The 17,745-nt window shown below is 37.7% G+C and overlaps 2 protein-coding genes across 5 annotated transcripts in view; one reads left to right on the top strand and one right to left on the bottom strand.

The window, feature by feature from the left end:
* The window catches only part of LOC123518687 (glycerol-3-phosphate dehydrogenase, mitochondrial-like), a 162,405-nt gene extending 145,163 nt beyond the window's left edge, over positions 1–17,242 (top strand). For all 4 annotated transcript variants that reach the window (XM_045279652.1, XM_045279653.1, XM_045279651.1 and 1 more), the window contains one exon: positions 13,941–17,242. In XM_045279652.1, the coding sequence (XP_045135587.1) occupies positions 13,941–14,060 (120 nt within the window). In that variant the 3' untranslated portion in view covers positions 14,061–17,242. The remainder of the gene's footprint in view (positions 1–13,940) is intronic.
* On the bottom strand, positions 2,441–4,480 carry LOC123518690. Its single transcript, XM_045279657.1, has one exon. The coding sequence runs from the start codon at positions 3,151–3,153 to the stop codon at positions 2,455–2,457; it is 699 nt and encodes a 232-aa protein (XP_045135592.1). The 5' UTR covers positions 3,154–4,480; the 3' UTR covers positions 2,441–2,454.
* Positions 17,243–17,745: the final 503 nt, after the last annotated feature.

The following is a 17,745-nucleotide window of genomic DNA, read 5'->3' as shown; positions in this document are numbered from 1 at the left end:
CTTGTGACATATCCGAAGACACACATACTGTGTCATGGCTGTGTTCTGCTAAGATCATGTGTTTTTTTTTTTGCCAGATACTGTAAGAGATCTTTCAAAATGTAGGTCATGTATGATACAATGGCTTTACTTGACTTTCATCATTATTAAAAGGTGTGTTTTGCTTATACAGGCAAACCCCGCTTAATGAAGGGTTACGTTCCTTTGTTAAGCGAATTTTCAGTAAGCGAACCAATTATAACAAGTTTAACCCCTGACTTGAAGTTCCATTGAGAGTAAACAAAGTGAGAGTGCATCATAGTAAAAGGTTTAATGAAAGTAAAAATTATGGAGTTAATCATTTAAGCAGTTTAATTGGACAAGAAGACGAGACTTACCTTGTAACTTGAAGTATGCTTGTGATTTTACGAAGCAAACTGCCACTGCTGGCTTGGGAACCTTTGCATGAGATATGATTGCCGCGTACCACACCAGACTTTGAAACCATACGACTACCCACATGCCATAAGAAAGTAAGAACAAAGTATACATAGTAAAGTTCCCGGACAGAAAATGACATAACCTGGGCGGGAGTGGAGGGCATGTGAAGGTTCCAAAGCCAGCAGTGGTGGTTTGCTTCATAAAATCACAAGCATACTTCAACTTACAAGGTAAGTCTCGTCTGCTTGTCTAATTTTACCTCAGCAAACTGCCCTCTGCTGGTGGAACCTCCACATGAGGCTTTGAAGCCATGTGGGTATCGGATGAACTATATGTAACTCAACATGTGTGAATAAAAAACTAATGAAGATGCAAAACAAATTTTTCTGGAAAGACCCGTCCAGATACATGAATGTACATGTACAAAGTAAGAAATTAAATGAAACCTTTGAATCTTAGACTTGAAGTACACCTGTATGTCCATACTCATAACCAGACTGAGTACAGAAAGTCAACCAAAATAACATAACAACAACAAGAGCAATACCAATTAGGTACGTTCAAAAATGGCATCCTGGAAAGGATCTGACCCAAAAGCAATATGTTTATCATAGAATTTAGCAAAAGTAGTTTCCCTGGCCCAACCTGCCTTTTCCATAATGCATGAGATGGGCACAGCCATGGCTTTCGCTTTTGATGCAGCAGCAGGCCTAACACTGCCTGCAGTAAACTTGCCTGTGTCCACCCCTGATATGTACAGCATAGATTTAATCCACCTAGCAATAGTGTTACTTGTTACAGGTTTGTGAGGCTTAATGAAGCTAATAAGTAGCTGGTCTTCAGCAGAGTTGCTGGGCTGTCTAAGTGTCTCTGTTTGGTAAATGTAATGTTTCAGTATAGTAAATACACATAAACTGTTATCCTTCGGATAAGCCACAAACTGTACTCTACGGATGTTGTGTTTCGGCCTGCATTGTTTTATGCTGCCCCCCAACTGAACTGAAACATAATCCTCCCCCATGATAATGTCTTTAAGTACAAGTAAATGTAAAGTGTGGACCCTTGCTGCTTGTGTAAGAGCCATTAATGTTACTAACTTTAGTGTTACAGTTTTAACCCCTTCGCGCCGGATGTTAAAAAAGCCCGCCTGTATGATATACGGGTGGTAGTGCCGCGCGCCCGAGTGCGGGAAACTCGTGCAAGCTTGTCATACTTGTCGTCTTTGTGTATTATGCTGCTATTTTTTAGTCACTATATCGCCTTCGAAGAGGAAAGTGGACGCTTCTCTCGGAGAGAGAGAGAGAGAGAGAGAGAGAGAGAGAGAGAGTGACATTTGCTAATATTTTAGACACAAGCGGGACGCATGTAGCTTATCTTTCGAGAGGAAGACGGGGAGGAGGGAAGGAGAGAAAGAAGAGAGGAGAGAGAGAGAGATTAGAAAATTTGTTGTTTTGTATTTGTGTGTGTGTGTGTGTGTATTTACCTAATTGTATTTACCTAATTGTAACATGTCGTGTTGTCCCGTCTCCATATCTATTAATGTCCAGCTTTTTCTTAAAATCATGAATATTCCTTGTGTTGTGTGTGTGTGTGTGTGTGTGTTTTCACGAATGTTACAAGGAGGACGCATGTAACTTATCTTTCGAGAGGAGAGGGGATGGAGGGAAGGGAGATGGGGAGGAGGAAAGGGAGATGGGGAGGAGGGATGGAGATGGGGAGGGAGAGAGAGAGAGAGAGAGATGAGAGAGAGAGAGAGAGAGAGAGAGAGAGAGAGAGAGAGAGAGAGAGAGAGAGAGATGGGAACAGTCTATGCCATTGGGTAATTTTAGACACAAGGCGGGACGCATGTAGCTTATCTTTAGTGATTGGTGGAGACAAGGATGGTGGGAGGAGCATTAGGATTTCAAAGACAGCATACGGCGTGTGTAGTTAGTATCCAACACACTATACGAGACAACTGAACTGAAGAAAGCTCAGAAAAGAAATGACACCTACGTAGGTGTCACCGTATTTGCTACTGGGGCTTCATGACGCCTACATAGGCGTCACCGTATTGAAGGGGTTAAGGGACAGCTTGTGGAGAGGGTGCAAGGATCTCAACTTGTCCAGTACTGGAGCCACATCCCAAGTTACTGTGCATCTGGGCTGCTGAGGCCGGATGTTGAACACTCCCTTCATAAATCTGACCACCAAGGGGTGATTCCCTGCCCTGCACCCATCTATGACAATACCCAGAGAAGAAAGAGCACCCCTTGCTGTATTGATACATTCATACCCCACGTTCCTGTGGAAAGATTCAGTCAAAAAATTAATAACACAAGTTACTGTGGGATTAAGGGGATTAATGTGTCTCCTATTACAAAATTGTGTCCATCTACTGATGTGTGGTCTGTATTGTCTGGCTGTCCCCGGCTTCCAAGAGGCCATGATGATGTCTGTACCCTCAGCAGATATGCCTTGTTTTCTGAAAGTCTCCCTGACAATCTGCATGCCATGAGATTTGTGTGTTCCAAAACTGGGTGTTGTTCTGCTGGGGACGGGTGTGTCAGGACTGCGTGCTGCCTCATAATCAACCGTGGGTGGTCGACCAACATGTGCAATAACATGCCCATCCATGGCTGTGATGGCCACAGGGGCACCACCAACCACCCCCTCTGCTTTTTCTGCACGCAGTTTCTGCAGACACCTAGGGATGAGTGAAAAAGGGGGAAACATGTAACAAAGAGGAAACATTGACCAGTTAATGGAAAAGGCATCAAAGTAAGCAGCCTCAGGGTCTGGCTTCCAGGAACAGAAAAGTTGAACTTGTTTGTTCAGTCTGGATGCAAACAGATCTATGGAAGGAGTGCCAAAAACACGACACAGGTCTTGAAAAATGGACTCATTCAGTTTTCATTCGTGTCGTTCGTTCCTCCTACAAGATGCTATGTCTGCCCTAACATTGTCTTTACCTGGTATGTATGAGCAAGTAACCCAAGCATTATTCGCCAGACACCAGTCCCAGATAGCTGTGGCAATGTTGTTGCAAGTAAGGGATTTTGTACCTCCCATTTCATTAATGTAAGTCATGGCAGTTGTGTTGTCACAGAAAACTTTGATGTGCTAGCCCTTAAGTTGAGGTCTGAATGTCTGAAGAGCAAGTAAGACAGCCTTAAGTTCAAGGGCATTTATGTGTAGTTGTTGTTCCTCTAATGACCAACTGCCACCTGTGATATGCTCATTTAAATGATCTCCCCATCCTGTCTTGGAAGAGTCTGTGTGTAAGTCAATGTCTGTACCTCCTCTGAAAATCAGTGTTTTGTATGGTATTATTATGTACCCACCATGCTAAATCATCTGTCATATCATTAGTGATCTCCAATGTCTTGTCAAAATTGCCCTTCACTTGTTGCAAAGCCAAGATTTTTGCCCTTTCCAGTTTCCTGTAGTTTAACCTTCCTAAAGTCACTGCTGGAGAGGCAGCCACCAGTAGACCAGTGACTCTAGCTACTTCTCTAATTTTATCCCTTTCCTTGCCCATGAGGGACATACAGGCTTGCATGATCTTAACTATCCTGCATTCCGGCAACGACACTGTCATACTCTTTGTATCAATAATATTACCTAAGTACTCAATACGTTGAGTGGGAACTAGCACTGACTTCTCCAAATTAATGTGAAACCCCAGCTTCCTCAACAACTGGAGGGTGTCCTGTATGCAATCCAAACAGCCCTGCCTGGAACTGTTACAAATTAGGGTGTCATCAATGAAACTGATGATCCGGTGACCTTTCTCCCTTAATGCAGCAAACACCGGCTTCATAAGCTTTGTGAAAAGCCTTGGTCCTTCAGACACTCCATTGGGTAAACAGCTAAACTGATAAATGTTGTTTTTCCATTTGAAACAAAAAAAACTCTGTTGTTCCTCTGCAATCCTAACTGAATAATAAGTGTGTCTTAAATCAACAGAAGCCATGAAGTCCTCCTCACTGACCAAAGTAATTGCCTGTTCAAAATTCTCCATTTTGAAGTGTTTGTATGGAATGTAAGTGTTTAGTTCTTTTAAGTTTAGCACCACCCTAGCCTCACTATTCCTCTTTTTCCTTAAAAAATTGGCGAGATGATTTGATTATCCTCCCTCTGTGTAATTTTTATCACCCTAAGTTTTAAAAGTTTGGAAATCTGCTCAGAGACAATGTGTTGTTCTAACTCACTGAAATGATATTCAAGTTCACCTGCAAATAAGTGTGCAATGTCAGCTGAATTGATGTCAAAATGGCAGTGTTGAACAATATCTAAAATAAAAGGATCCCTAGTAATTTTACGTCACTCATGTGCAAAATATTGAAGCCTGCCAGCTTCAAAACTGGTACTTGCCTCTGTTATTGCCTGGGCTTGTACTGGGAGTGGCCCCTGCCGTTTTTTGACTCCGTGTCTTGCCATGTGGGGCCTGTCCTCAGACCACTCCTGTATGCAGGTCGCTTCGTCATATAAGGTTGGACTCTTGATGACCAGCCCCTGTGAGCAGGCCTCCACCAGACTCCTCTCGACCTGCCCCCTGCGAACTTCCATGCAGAGACTGGCTTCCTCATGGAGATTTTGTTCCTAAGTTTCTCAGAGTCCTCAATCTGCTTGGCCGAAAGGGAAACGTCATCACCAAAAAGAAACCGAGACATCGAAACCTTATCCGAACAGAGATGGGCATACTTCTGGTTTAACTCCCGTTTCATCACGAAGCGATGAGCAATGTTATTCTTTTGGTTAGCATTGCCTAACAAGGCCAGAGCCCCATTTAACAAGCCCACTTCATGTGCAACCACTGTATTGCCCTCATCTTGTGCCACTTTATCCAACCTCAAAAGAGACTTCACTATGATGGTAGCCACTCTCTGAATGTCCTTGTTGACGTCCTTCAACCGGAAGTCCGCCTTCTTTGCATCCGTACACAAAGCCTCAAACACCTGCAGGTTACAGTCTACTGGCACGAGGGCCGGACAGTTAGCCGGCCACTTGACTACGTCGTCCTCACAGATGTCCTTGTAGTCATCCTCACGCAAACCACAGTCGAACACAAAGTTCACCATTTCAGCAACCTTTGGGTCAATGTCTGCCAAAACCAATTCAGCAGGGCCAAAGGCCTTGGCCACCTGCAACAAGGCGCTGCCTCCCGGGTCCTGTCCCACCGACTCGCCCTCACTAGCAGAGTCGTAAAAACCCGAGAAGTAAGCTGGGGAACATGGCCGCTGCTCACCTGTTGAAGTCCCCGCCCCGTCATACACCACTGTATGTGCAGGGGAAGACACCACCCTTCCAGCCTTCAACTTGTTAACGTCCTCCTGCACCTCTGCCAATGCCTCCATCACAGCATTCCATGGGGCATCACTAGTAGACGACGCCGGCCCTGCCCGCAACTGACCACCGCCTGACCGGCGCCACGGTCTATTATCATTCATCCTACCAGCAAATGGCAACGAGCTGCTGGACCTGCGGCTCAAATCGTTGTCACTGGGCCCGGCAGGCCTTCCTGGAAGACCTGCTGTGCCTCGGAGCAGCCGGTGAACCACGAGGGTCAGCAGAGACACATTCAGTGGCAGACATGGTTGCAAACCTGCCGACAAAAACACAATCCAGCCTTGGCCATATGTCAAGCCACAAACACTGCATAACAGCGTAAAAAAAGCCAAATCCCAGTCACTACCCGCTCCTGATAGGATCACAGGTAGAAAGCACTGTACCTGGGTGACAGGTTACATGGTCTTTCCTGAAAAACTCTGTGCGAAAACACGGAGCCTGCACAGTGTGTCTGACCGATGTGGCGTTAAGGAAGCAACTGGTGTGGTACGAGGCAAGCATATTTCATGTGGAGATTCCACCAGCAGAGGGCGGTTTGCTGAGGTAAAATTTAAGACTAAGTCATTATAATGTACACTTATGTATGTATGTAAGTAACTTTATAATGTTGATGATCTTAAATTTATGAAGGGAGGGAGAGTGGAGCAGGAAATACGCTAGCTGGCAACCTGTGGAATGTAAACAAAGGGTGCATCATTGTACCGCATACAAAACTTATGTACCACATTTTCACAAGGCTTTCCATTTTATCCATTGCAGAGTCACAAGTTCAGGTGGTTCTTTTAGCTTGCAAGGAAGATATGATCCCACCAGTCTTCTTAATAGAGTCTGCTGACTTGAAAATGGTAGACAGTAGATGGAGTCAAGCCATGGTGGGAAGCAATGCTATTAGTTTTCTCACCTCTCTCATGCCTGTGAATAATATCCAGCTTCACTTCGAGAGTAAGAGACTTCCTGGTCTTCTTAGCAACGCTAGGCGACACTGCAGGGCGTTTTGATGGCATGTAGAGTGAGGGAAGACGAGCTGCTGCTGACGCTGTTATTGTTTTGAACTAGTGGGAGTGAGTGGTGTCCGTTTTGTCCACGAGAGGTGCTGGTGTATTCAAAAGCCTGTCAGCTTGCATGATATGGCGGAGCTTTCAAACTCGGAAAAAATTAACCTGGAGAAAATTTTGTTAAAGCGAGTTTGGTGTTTGTTAAACAAGCAGATGGTAGCAAAAGGAAATCTTCGTTGTAGCGAAATTTCGTTGTGTGAACCTTCATTAAGCGGGGTTGCCTGTACCAGGATAGGTATTGACACATCCTCCTGGGAATAACTTTTATTTTTCTTATGGAACCAATAGATTAGTTTATCATTAAAAGTGAACTTTTTCTGTTATTTGTATCTTCAGAAAATAGCCAAGAACAGGCAAACTATAATTTTTTTCTCTAAAATTTTCATGGGTTTATTTCATAATATACGTACCTACTATTAATAATCACTGACTAAAGATCATGGAGAGAGAGAGAGATGCTTCAATCAGGTACCCCCCATCACTTCCTCCGATACAGTGCCAGGGTCCCATTTCCTATTGCCTGGAGTGAAGAGGTTAAGGATATATATATATATATATATATATATATATATATATATATATATATATATATATATATATATACACAGGATACTCCCGCTTAATGAAGGTTCACACAACGAAATTTCGCTACAACGAAGGTTTAATTTTACTACCATCTGCTCATTTAATGAACACCAAACTCACTTTAACGAAATTTTATCCAAGTAATTTTTTCCAAGTTTTAAAGCACCACTGTATCACGCAAGCAGACAGTTTTTTTTTAATACACTAGTGCCTCTCTTGGACAACACATGCACCATACTCCCCCTGTTCAAAACAATAACAGCGTTAACAGCAGCTCATCTTCCCACCAAAACGCCCTGTAATGTTGCCTAGCGTTGCTAAGAAGACCAAGAAGTCTCTTCCACTCGAGGTGAAGCTGGACATTATTCACAGACACGAGGCGAGAAAAAAAACTAATAGTATTGCTCGCCACCATCTTGACTCCATCTACTGTCTCTACTATTTTCAAGTCAGCAGACTCTATTAAGAAGGCTGGTGAGACCATATCTTCCTTGCAAGCTAAAGGAACCACCTGAACTCATGAAATGGAAAGCCTTGTGGAAATGTGGAACATAATTTTGTATGCGGTACAATAATGCATCCCTTGTTTACATTCCACAGGTTGCTGGTTAGTGTCTTTTCCATTTCACTGTCCCTCCCTTCATAAATTTAAGATCATCAACATTATAAAGTTACGTACATACATACATTAGTGTACATTATAATGACTTAAATTAAACTTCCTAAATGTTCAGCTTCATAATTTTTACTTTCATTAAACCTTTCATTGTACTATGATGCACTTTCACTTTGTTTACTCTCAATGGAAGTTCAAGTCAGGGGTTAAACTTGTTTATAATCAGTTCGCTTAACGAAGTTTCGCTTAATGAAGGTTTTTTCTTTTTACGAACGTAACCCCTTCATTAAGCATTGCCTGTATATATATATATATATATATATATATATATATATATATATATATATATATATATATATATATATATATATATATATATATATATATATATATATATATATATATATATATATATATATATATATATATATATATATATATATATATATATATATATATATATATATATATATATATATATATATATATATATATATATATATATATATATATATATATATATATATATATATATATATATATATATATATATATATATATATATATATATATATATATATATATATATATATATATATATATATATATATATATATATATATATATATATATATATATATATATATATATATATATATATATATATATATATATATATATATATATATATATATATATATATATATATATATATATATATATATATATATATATATATATATATATATATATATATATATATATATATATATATATATATACATATACATATATATATATTTTATATATACATATATATATATATATATATATACATTTTATTATATATATATATTTATATATATATATATATATATATATATATATATATATATATATATATATTTATATATATTATACATATATATTCTTTTATTTCTTTTTATATTTTATATATATATATATATATATATCATATATATATATATATATATCTATATATATGTATATATATATATATATATATATATATATATATATATATATATATATATATATATATATATATATATATATATATATATATATATATATATATATATATATATATATATATATATATATATACATATATATATATATATATATATATATATATATATATATATATATATATATATATATATATATATATATATATATATATATATATATATATATATATGTATTTACCTAATTGTATTTACCTAATTGTAACATACGGAAAAGAGCTATGCTCGTGTTGTCCCGTCTCCATATCTATTAATGTCCAGCTTTTTCTTAAAATCATGAATATTCCTTGCGTTGACCACTTCCACGTCTAAACTATTCCATGCTTCCACCCTTCTATGAGGAAGCTATATTTTTCACATCTCTCCTATAAGTGGCCATTTTAGTTTTTTCCCATGCCCTCTCGACATTCTTTCATTCCACATACACAGATCTTCCCTATCCATTTTTCCATGCCAATCATCACTCTGTATATTGCTATCAGGTCTCCCCTTTCTCTTCTGTTTTCCAGGGTCGGAAGTTGCATTCTTTTCAGTCTGTCTTCATAAGTCAAATCTCTTAAGTCAGGCACCATTTTTGTTGCAGCCCTCTGTACTTTCTCTAGTTTCCTTATGTGTTTCTTTAAGTTCGAGCCCACTGTATTGTTGCATATTCAAGCCTCGGTCTTATCATTGCAGTAATTATTTTCTTCATCATTTCTTCATCTAAATATACGAACGCCACTCTTATGTTCCTCAATAAGTTCAATACTTCTCCAATTATTTTGTTTATATGTCTCTCTGGCGATAGGTCATTGGTAATTGTCACCCCAAGGTCTTTTTCTTCATGACTGGTTTTATGTCTTCATTTCCTATCTTGTACATACTCCTGATTCTTCTTTCACTCTTGCCAAACTCTATTTTCTTGCATTTTGTCGTGTTGAACTCCATTTGCCATGTACAGCTCCATTTCCATATTCTGTCCAAGTCTTCCTGGAGTAGTTCGCAATCTTTGTCACATCTCACTTTTCTTAACAATTTTGCATCGTCTGCAAATAGGCTCACATAACTGGACACCCCATCCACCATGTCATTTATGTAGACCGCGAACATTACTGGTGCCAACACTGATCCCTGTGGAACTCCACTCTCCACCAAGCCCCATTCTGATGGTCTGTCCTTAATTATTGTTCTCATTTCTCTTCCTACCAAAAGTCTTCCATCCATTTTAGTAAACTGCCATGCACTCCTCCTACCATTTCAAGTTTCCAGATCAGTCTCCGGTGTGGTACCTTATCAAAGGCCTTTTTTAAATCCAGATATATTCCATCAGCCCAACCATCTCTTTCCTGTATTACATCTATCACCCTCGAATAGTAACATATCAGGTTTGTCGTGCATGAACGCCCTTTTCTAAAACCAAATTGACACTCACAAAGTATGTCATTTTCTCCAAGAAGTCTGTCCATCTATTCTTCACCACCCTCTCACACATCTTAGCTACCACACTTGTAAGTGACACTGGTCTATAGTTCAATGGGTCTCTCTTGTTACCTGATTTATAGATTGGGACAATGTTAGCTCTTTTCCAGTCTTGGGGCACTACACCTTCCCTTAATGAGGCATCAATTACTTCACAAACTTTTTCTGCCAGTTGCTCCCTGCATTCTCTTAAAATCCATCCTGATACCCCATCAGGTCCCACAGCTTTTCTCACTTCTAAACTCCCCATCATATTCTTGATCTCCTCCACAGTTACTTGAAACTCCTTCATAATCCCTTTCTGTTCCATTACCAGTGGTTTGTCAAAAGCAGTCTCCTTTGTGAATACCTTCCGAAAGCATCCATTCATAGCCTCTGCCATTTCCTGGGATCTTCACTGCATACTCCATTTACTTCTAAACTTTCAATACTTTCTCTATTTTTGATGTTGTTGTTCACATGTCTGTAAAAAGCCTTGGTTGGTCTTTACATTTATCAATTATATCCTTTTCTTGTTTCTTTCTTTCTTCTCTTCTAATCAACACATATTCATTTCTTGCTCTTTTGTAACTTTCCCACTGCTTAATCCGTCTTTTCCTTCTCCACCTCTTCCATGCATCCTCTTTTCTTGTTCTAGCCTTTTCACATCTATCGTTAAACCAGTCCTGCTTTCCAACTTCTCTATGTTGTCTTATTGGTACAAATTTTTCTCACCTTCTTTGTATATTTTTATAAATTCCTTCCACTTTTCATTTGCTCCTTAGCACTCTTGAATTTCATCCAATTTGTCTCTTGAAAGAATTTCTTTAGGTTTCCAAAATCTGTCTTGGCATAATTCCATCTTCCCACTTTATATTCTTCATTTCTTCTAGATTTCTCTTCATCTATCACCTTGAACTCCAAAACTGCATGATCACTCTTTGCTAAAGGGCACTCCACCCTCATCTCCTCAATGACCATTGGCTCTGTACTAAAGACCAAGTCCAGTCTTGACGATGCTCCCTCTCCTCCAAACCTAGTATCTTCTTTGACCCACTGAGTTAACACATTTTCCATTGCCAGTGTCAATAGTGTATTTCCCCATGTTGTCTCTGATCCTTCCATTGACCAGTCCTCCCAACACACCTCTTTACAATTAAAATCTCCCATCATTATAGTTCGTTCACAGCCACCCAACATTTCTTCCAGACATGTTCCTGTATCACTTATCATTTCTTCATATTCCTGTACTGACCATGCATTTGTCTTAGGTGGTACGTACACCACTATGTAGTGCCTCTTTTTCCTTCATTAGTTTCTGCTCTGATCTTTAGCACTTCTGCCTTTCCCATACCTTCTTTCACTTGATCCACCTTTATATCTTTTTAACCAGCAACATCACTCCTCCTCCCATCTTACCTACTCTATTTCTTTTCCAAACATTATATTTCCTTCTCCAACCATCATCAGGTCTTCTCCCTCTCTCAGTTTTGTTTCAGTAAGACCCACAATATCTGGGTTCTTGTCCCTCAAGTAATCGTTGAGTTCTAAAATCCCGATATCACTCCATTTATGTTGGAATACATTACATTCCGCTCATACGTAAGTTTCTTTAGTCCTTTCTTGCTGTACTTTTCTGGGTTATGAACCACTTCCTCAGTCTCATATCCAAGATTCTCCAGAAAAACTCTTTCTTCTCCTCTTCTGTCCTCTCTTCATTTTTTTCAAAGCCTCCTTTCTCAACTCATTTAACATTTCTCTTTCCTTGTGTGAGTGTGTGTGTGTGTATATATATATATATATATATATATATATATATATATATATATATATATATATATATATATATATATATATATATATATATATATATATATATATATACACACACTGTAGCTCAGTGGTTAGAGCGCTGGCTTCAAGCCAGAGAACCGGGTTCGATTCCCCGGCCGGGTGGAGATATTTGGGTGTGTCTCCTTTCACGTGTAGCCCCTGTTCACCTAGCAGTGAGTAGGTACGAGATGTAAATCGAGGAGTTGTGACCTTATTGTCCAGGTGTGTGGTGTGTGCCTGGTCTCAGGCCTATCTGAAGATCGGAAATAATGAGCTTTGAGCTCGTTCTGTAGGGTAACGTCTGGCTGTCTCGTCAGAGACTGCAGGAGATCAAATATATATATATATATATATATATATATATATATATATATATATATATATATATATATATATATATATATATATATATATACACACACACACACACACACACACACACATATACAGGCAACCCCTGCTTAATGAAGGGTTTTTTAGATGAAGGGGTCATGTTCCTAAAAAACCCTTCGTTAAGCGAAACTTTGTTAAGGGAACCAATTATAACAAGTTTAACCCCTGACTTGAACTTCCATTGAGAGTAAACAAAGCGAGAGTGCATCATAGTACAGTGAAAGGTTTAATGAAAGTAAAAATTATGAAGTTGAACATTTAGGAAGTTTAATTTAAGTCATTATAATGTACACTAATGTATGTATGTACTTAACTTTATAATGTTGATGATCTTAAATTTATGAAGGGAGGGAGAGTGAAATGGGAAAGACACTAACCGGCAACCTGTGGAATGTAAACAAAGGGCGCATCATTGTATCACATACAAAACTTATGTACCACATTTCCACAAAGCTTTCCATTTTATCCATTGTAGTCATGAGTTCAGGTAGTTCTTTTAGCTTGCAAAGAAGATACAGTCTCACCAGCCTTCTTAATAGAGTCTGCTGACTTGAAAATAGTAAAGACAGTAGATGGAGTCAAGATGGTGGCGAGCAATGCTATTAGTTTTCTCGCCTCGCATGTCTGTGAATAATATCCAGCTTTACTTCGAGAGTAAGAGACTTCTGGTCTTCGTAGCAACGCTAGGCAACATTGCAGGGTGTTTTGGTGGTAAATTGAGCGAGGGAAGATGAGCTGCTGCTGACACTGTTATTGTTTTGAACAAGGGCAGTGAGTGGTGCACGTGTTGTCCACGAGAGGCGCTGGTGTATTCAAAAGCCTGTTGGCTTGCGTGATATGGCGGGCCTTTCAAACTTGGAAAAAATTACGTGGATAAAACTTTGCTAAAGCGAGTTTGGTGTTGGTTAAACAAGCAGATGGTAGTAAAATGAAACCTTTGTAGCAAAATTTCGTTGTGTGAACCTTTGTTAATATGCTAAGCTTGTAACATTATCTTGATTTTTATATGAGTACATTTCCTAGTTACTCAGAAGGAACAGTACCTACCTACTTTATTCTTTAGTGTACTAATAGTTAGTTTGAGTCAAGAGCCATCAAAGATCTTTTACTATTAAACTATATATAGTATATGAATGTGTCATAAAGCTATTTATATGTAAGTGACCCTTTTTGGGGACACCTAGTCCCACTCATCTAATACTCTACATCTCCACCCAGATGATGGCAGCAATAAAGGTGGGTTCCATCTCTCACTCCCGGTTTGCACAACTGGCAGAAATGGCAGAGGAGGATCAAAGGAAGAAAATTACTGTTGATCGCAGTGGTGGTGGACTATAGCAACAAGCAAAAACTTCATTCTATTCATCTTAATTGATTATAATCAGGCAATGTATAACTTTTTATTGATTATAATCAGGCAATGTGTGACTTTTTAATAAGTTTACAGTGATTCTTGCTTCCAGATATAATGATATTTGTATTAGATGAATCTTCATAGTTACTTATATATGTATAAACAGTACATAATATATGGCAAATATATTTCTTGATTGAGTTTGGGGATTTTCTTCATATTCAACTTCTCATTATTGTTATTCATCTTACCCATAAATGTTATTGAAATGCATGTACATAAATACATAAATATCAGGGATATATTACTGTAATTACTGTGTTCCACAAAAAGCATTTAAAACAATAATGATTTACATACAGGCAAAAAGTCCAAGAAGGATTTGATGATTAGGAAATTGGAACCAAACTAGCAAACACAAGAGAAAAATAGTAATTATTACCATTGTCAAATATAAGTATGTTAAATGGAATCCAGATATCATTAATGAGTATAAAGTGAACATAAGATTGAGAAGATATATTCAAAATGAAAGTAAAGGAAAGAAAGAATTTTGTAATTTTGATTTTATCTTTTAAGTTTTAAATGACTTGACAAAAAAAAGTGTGGAATGTACATCATCTTTTCTAGTGATTTGTACAATTTTTATAATGCATATTGTTCAGTAAGGAGAATTTAATTCTGATTGGACTGTTGTATGATGACTTCAAATCCTCACAGTACAGTGCTTTACGGTGACAATGAGTAGTGGTAGTGTAAGAGTAAGCTGTGGTTGTATAGACTTGCATTGCTGCTTATCGGTGCACATTGATTTGTGCTGATACAGCTCTGTCATTTTTTTTTTTTTACCAAGAACTTCCATATTTTTCAACATACAGTGGTACCTTGAGATACGAGTTTAATTTGTTCCATGATGGAGCTTGTATCTCAAATAGCTCGTACCTCAAAAAAAATTTTCCCATTGAAATGCATTGAAATGCCATTAATCCATTCCAACCTCCTGAAAAAGAACACCCCTATTTCTTTATGTGTTTTCAGGTAAGAAAAAGGTATTTATAAATAATCATTGCACAGAAACATAATAAAACATAACAAAAGATAATATAAATAGATTAACTACACTTATAAGGTATATTTATCTATGAGGGTGCATTCCATGGGACGTTACCCTACTGCATTCCCAACCCTCCCTTGGGACTATTGATCAGCTAGAGTGTACAAATATAGCCACCTACAGAAGAATGACTGCTCTAATAATCACAGAAGAGCTTGTTGACGATCCTGTAAACATTATTCATTGAATAAATGAAGTTTTAAGTAGGAGAAAAAGGGAGGTTTGTTTACATTGTTTCCCCCTCCTCCACGATAAGTGTTGGTGGAGGAGGTAGGCAGAGATAGAAGAAATTTGTTTTACCTTTTCAGTTACATACACATGCATACTTTATCAATACATGAAAATATATAAAATAACAGCATAAGTTTATATAGTGTTCTTATCTTGGAGACATGTTTTCACCTAATATTGGTAAATGGTGATGGAGGAGGAGGGAGGGAGGAAAGGATGTAGGCAGCATTCATACATAAACATTAAACATAAATTAAACTGGACTTTGTTTAAACAAAAAAGAAAAGGTCAGTAAATAGTGTGAAAATGATGAAAGAACAATCAAAGAGCAGATCCACGGGAAACACACAGATACTAGCTCAGCTGAGGCTAGACCAATGCACTGAGCCACCAACTATAGTGGCTACATCCCAAAGTATGACTCGTATCTCAAAATTTTGCTCACATCTCAAAATAAGAAATTGACCAAATCGTAGCTCATATCTAAAAAAAACTTGTATCTCATGCAGCTCGTATCTCAAGGTACCTCTGTATATAATACTGTTAATATGATCTTATCAATCATGTCACATGAACTGAGCCAACATATACTAAGGGTAGGCTGTACTTCTAGTAAATCTGGTAACCAGTTTTATCAGTATTTAAGGCAGCAAATTCATTATATGAAATGTTGAGAGGCAGAAATAAAAAATAAGCTATTTGTTTGAAAGTATTTTGCCTCTGATAATTTTGGAGACCTGAGGAAGTATTTAGACTTTCTATGGCATAACTTATCACTTTAGTGCCAAGGACGCATCTCTATGTCTTGAGCACATAATAGAGATAATTGTGTCTCCCTAACCTTCCCAAACCTTGGTTTAACAGCTTATTGTCATGCTATACATAATAGAGAGGCAGCCCATAAACATTGCTTGAGCCTTCTATCACCTGAAATTTATGCACTTTACATTTCTGCCCTAATGAAGGTTGTTCTTCAGTTAGCTAGAAATTTCTTCATTAATATGGAATGTGAAGGTCTCTCAAGATATAACTCCCCTTGTAAATTCTGCCACCTTACCAAAAATATTTTCAATAACCTATTCTCATCTTTTCCTCCTTTATCTCAATCTGATAACGAGTCATCTCAGTTATCTCTAGAGCTGACTTCTTCACCAAACCTTTGTTCAGAGATCAATGTGGGAGGATTCAGAGTTTGTTCCTCCCTTTCCTCTATTATCTATTTCATGTCTCTTATTAAAATTCTTTCTAATAATGTTTTCTATACTTTTGCTCATGGACTTGATAGCACCCCCTCCTATTGTTCTCAATAACTACTTCTGTGCTCACTCCTTGCCCAATCAAACTCTTCTAACTCTATCAAAATTTGTATCTGTCCTTCCTAGATTAAGTCTGTTCCTCAAAATGGTGACTGCTCTAATCCTCCAAATTACCACACTATTGTTTGAATTTCATGCAATTCTAGTTTTCAAATCTATCCTGTATAGAAGGATTATTAAACAGGTATCATTTCACAATTTTATGTTTTACTGTTTTTATGCATTCCATCACTGCCATTCAACTGATCTTTTGGCTTTCTTTACAGAATCTCTCTTAATGATTTTTGGTGAAACTTCTGCAGTGGTGTTATATATAACATAAGTATTTGATAGGGTCTGGCACAAAACTTTTTTCCCAAACTATCTTCCTGTAGCTTCTGTGTTTCTGTAACTTAATCTCAAGTTGTTGCTGTGGTAAACAGTTTCTATTCTTTTAAGTTTATTAACAGTGGTGTTCCTCAGGATTCTGTTCTGTTTATATTATTAATAAATTATGTAAAACTTTGTTCTGACAGCACTACTGTGCACTTTTCCACTCATCCCTTCTTTTCTTACACATCCAACCCTTCATGAAAAAAAAAAAAAAAACGTGCAGGGAAACTACAAAAAAAATGCCTGATTTCTGATCTTTTTAAAAGTTTTGATTGGACAGAGCAAGCTCTGCATGTTGCTTAATACCTCAAGAACGTATTCTTCCATCCCTCATCTCGAATTCTACACTAAACATCCTCAGTCTGTCTTCTACTAATAATTTATGTAGATTATAAACAGTATCTATGAAGTCAGACATTCTGGGTTATCTCCATCAGTTTTTCTCAACCCTTAAACTGTTAATTTTGTCTTATGTGCCTATGAAGTATAGTGCTTACTCCAATTTTGCGAGAAATGAGGCGGCATTGTGAGTGACAAATTTGGAAATCGCAAAATTAGAAGTATTATTCCTATGGGAAAAATTGAATATGGTGGACCATGGTCCATGGTCACCTAATTTTTCAATATTTTCCTAAT

This window comes from Portunus trituberculatus, chromosome 44, assembly GCF_017591435.1.
Source record: "Portunus trituberculatus isolate SZX2019 chromosome 44, ASM1759143v1, whole genome shotgun sequence".
Classification (NCBI taxonomy): domain Eukaryota; kingdom Metazoa; phylum Arthropoda; class Malacostraca; order Decapoda; family Portunidae; genus Portunus; species Portunus trituberculatus.
The sequence above is the reverse complement of the archived record's forward strand: the minus strand, read 5'-3'. Positions and strand labels throughout refer to the sequence as shown.